At 39.2% G+C, this 2500-nt stretch overlaps 1 protein-coding gene across 1 annotated transcript in view; it reads right to left on the bottom strand.

Annotated features, from left to right (window-relative positions):
• Nucleotides 1-1369: 1369 nt before the first annotated feature.
• The window catches only part of LOC122251359 (uncharacterized), a 1174-nt gene continuing 43 nt past the window's right edge, over nucleotides 1370-2500 (bottom strand). The window contains exons 1-3 of the mRNA XM_043013248.2: nucleotides 2422-2500; nucleotides 1996-2277; nucleotides 1370-1859 (exon numbers count right to left, since the gene is read on the bottom strand). The exon at nucleotides 2422-2500 is cut by the window's right edge and continues 43 nt beyond it. Coding sequence (XP_042869182.1) covers nucleotides 1757-1859; nucleotides 1996-2273 — 381 coding nt within the window. The 5' untranslated portion in view covers nucleotides 2274-2277; nucleotides 2422-2500 and the 3' untranslated portion in view covers nucleotides 1370-1756. The remainder of the gene's footprint in view (nucleotides 1860-1995; nucleotides 2278-2421) is intronic.

Raw genomic sequence — 2500 nt, 5'->3', positions numbered from 1 at the left:
TAAATGATGATAAAAATAGATACATAAATGAATAGATGAAAATAAAGTGATCGAAATAATGATAATTTTCTTTACATGTGAGGAAAAAATACCATTTGAAGAAAGGAAAGCGTTGATAACAAAACATGCAACCTTCTCCTAATGAGGATAACCTTGAACGTAAGAGTAAAGAGAAAGTGAGATACCGTTATCAACACGCACGTTAAGATGGACCCGCCAGCAAATTGTTCTCTTTCTCTTTGTCACTCCCACTCTTCAGTCTCAGTCTCTCTCTCACTCTCTCTTTCTCTTTCTCTCTCTCTCCCCTCTCTCTGTCACTCTTTCTTTCTTTCTCCCCTCCTCTCTCTCACTCTTTCTTTCTTTCTTTCACCCTCCCCCCTTCTCTCCCTCTATCTTTCTTTCTGTCTCTCTCTCTCTCCCTCCCCCTCTCCTCTTTCTCTCCATATATAAAAATCTTTCGATTGTTCAGGTTGATCTTGTTTCTTCTGGAAAAGTGAAAGCAAATTCAGTGACGTCATACCTACGTCAACCTGGACATATCATTTAACAATTCCATGTATTGTGTTTATGATCTGCATGTGACAAATGCGTGAGTGTATTTATTAAAGACTGCATGTTAAAAAAATGATTGCACTAAAGACTGCGCTTATCAAGTCAGTTTAGACAGTTTAATTCCTCGTGAAGAAAGATGGAAATAACAGATATAAACAGATTTCTGAGATTGTTTACCTTTCTCATTTTATTTTTATTGTTATTTTTTTTCTTATACTTACTCTTTCATTGATTCTTGATCTGTCCCTTGTTACATTTTCTGTATTCAAATTCAGTCCTTATGATATATATATATATATATATATATATATATATATATATATATATATATATATATATACACACATATATATATGTGTGTGTGTGTGTGTGTGTGTGTGTGTGTGCATGAATGTCTACGTTTTATAAACAAACACATATGCACCATGTATACATATACTGAATGCCTCAGAAGCACTTCGATGCAATGTTCCACGAAAGATGTGTTTCATGATTTGTCGTTAATTAAATTTATGAAACGAAAAGTTATTCTCAAACAGCGTTTTACTCCATTTTATTTCATAGATTGTATAACCTTCACTCATCGCATTAATATTTCATCGTTCATCCTCATCTGATTTCTTTCTTGTTGAATTTCATATGAGTGTTAAGGTTATTATTACTTTTTGATTTCCCTTAATTCGTTAATGTTAGCTTTAACAATAACCTTATTTTTTCCCCTTCATAGCGAGGTTTGAGGCATCGCCACCTTCGTGAAGATATGTCTTGACTTAGCGTGTCGTCTAATGACCTAAAGGTATGTGAGATAAAGATTATATGTATTTCTTGTAGTTTTTTAATTTCTTTTCCCGAGTGTGATTATCAAAAAAAAATCTCTCAAAATACATGAATTAGATAAATACACAACGACAACAATACACAATACATTGACCAAACTTATGACAAAGAAAACATCGGTCGTGATAAGACGAATAAATAAAGACGAATAAAATGGAAACAGAATGGATATATTGGTGAGGAGAAATACCAGAGACCGTAGTCTGGAAACAAGACAGTTCGCTCGCCCGCAAACAAACGCTTGTAATGGAATTGTACTCTTTTCTCCGACTCTTCTGTCGACCTTCTACGTTCTTGCACTGTTTGGATCAATTAAGGACAAACTCACGATCCAAACAACCGGTTCCTACATTAGCTTCTGAGAATCCTACAAGGCTCGGTTTCTGACGACGCTGTCCTCCGGTGCCTCCCACTTCTTCACCGCCTCCGCCAGCGCGTCCAGGACGGTCGCCACGGGTTCCAGTGACCGGCTGTAGTGAGGAAATCGTGTTAGAATTCAGTGAATACACTATTTCAGTTTAAGTAGTATTGATATGCAAAAATATCAGAATAATTGCTATCTAAGCGCATTATTGATCCGAATAAATCTCTCCTTTAAAGACGTACCTGCCACGGAGGGATTGGCTGAGCCCTGTCTGGCCTACGCTGTCCCAGGCGTTGGCGGCGGAGGACAGGAGGCTCCTGCCATAGGGCGTAGGGCTCTTGACGAACAGGTCAAGGACCAACAGGACGACCAAGACCGCCAAAGCCACGAGGCCCACCGTCTTGAAGTCCATCTTGTCGAGCCAGTTGCCGAGATCGGTGTTGATGAAGTTCCTGAGGTCAACATTGCGAAGACTCTCCTGCAACTGATACATGACGGGGGCGAGGGCGTTGGAGGCCATTGGACTGCAAGGAAAATACGACAAATAAAACACAGAATCAAAATCTGTAACAAAGCAGTTTAAAAACGTCATACAGATTCCAAAAATGATCGCTAATTCTTCAGCACGACGCACATAAAACAAAACCGAAGCGGAGACAAAACACTACCTTGCGCGCGGAGCAGAAAGTGAAAGTGATGTGTTTGCAGTGGTTGAGTGCCGCAGACTGACGGCTGACCTGACTCTCC

Source organism: Penaeus japonicus, unplaced genomic scaffold (genome assembly GCF_977035675.1).
Source record: "Penaeus japonicus unplaced genomic scaffold, GWHDUDI00000001_assembly GWHDUDI00000030, whole genome shotgun sequence".
Taxonomy (NCBI): Eukaryota; Metazoa; Arthropoda; class Malacostraca; order Decapoda; family Penaeidae; genus Penaeus; species Penaeus japonicus.
Note: the sequence above shows the minus strand (reverse complement) of the source record. Positions and strands in the feature narration are given on the sequence as shown.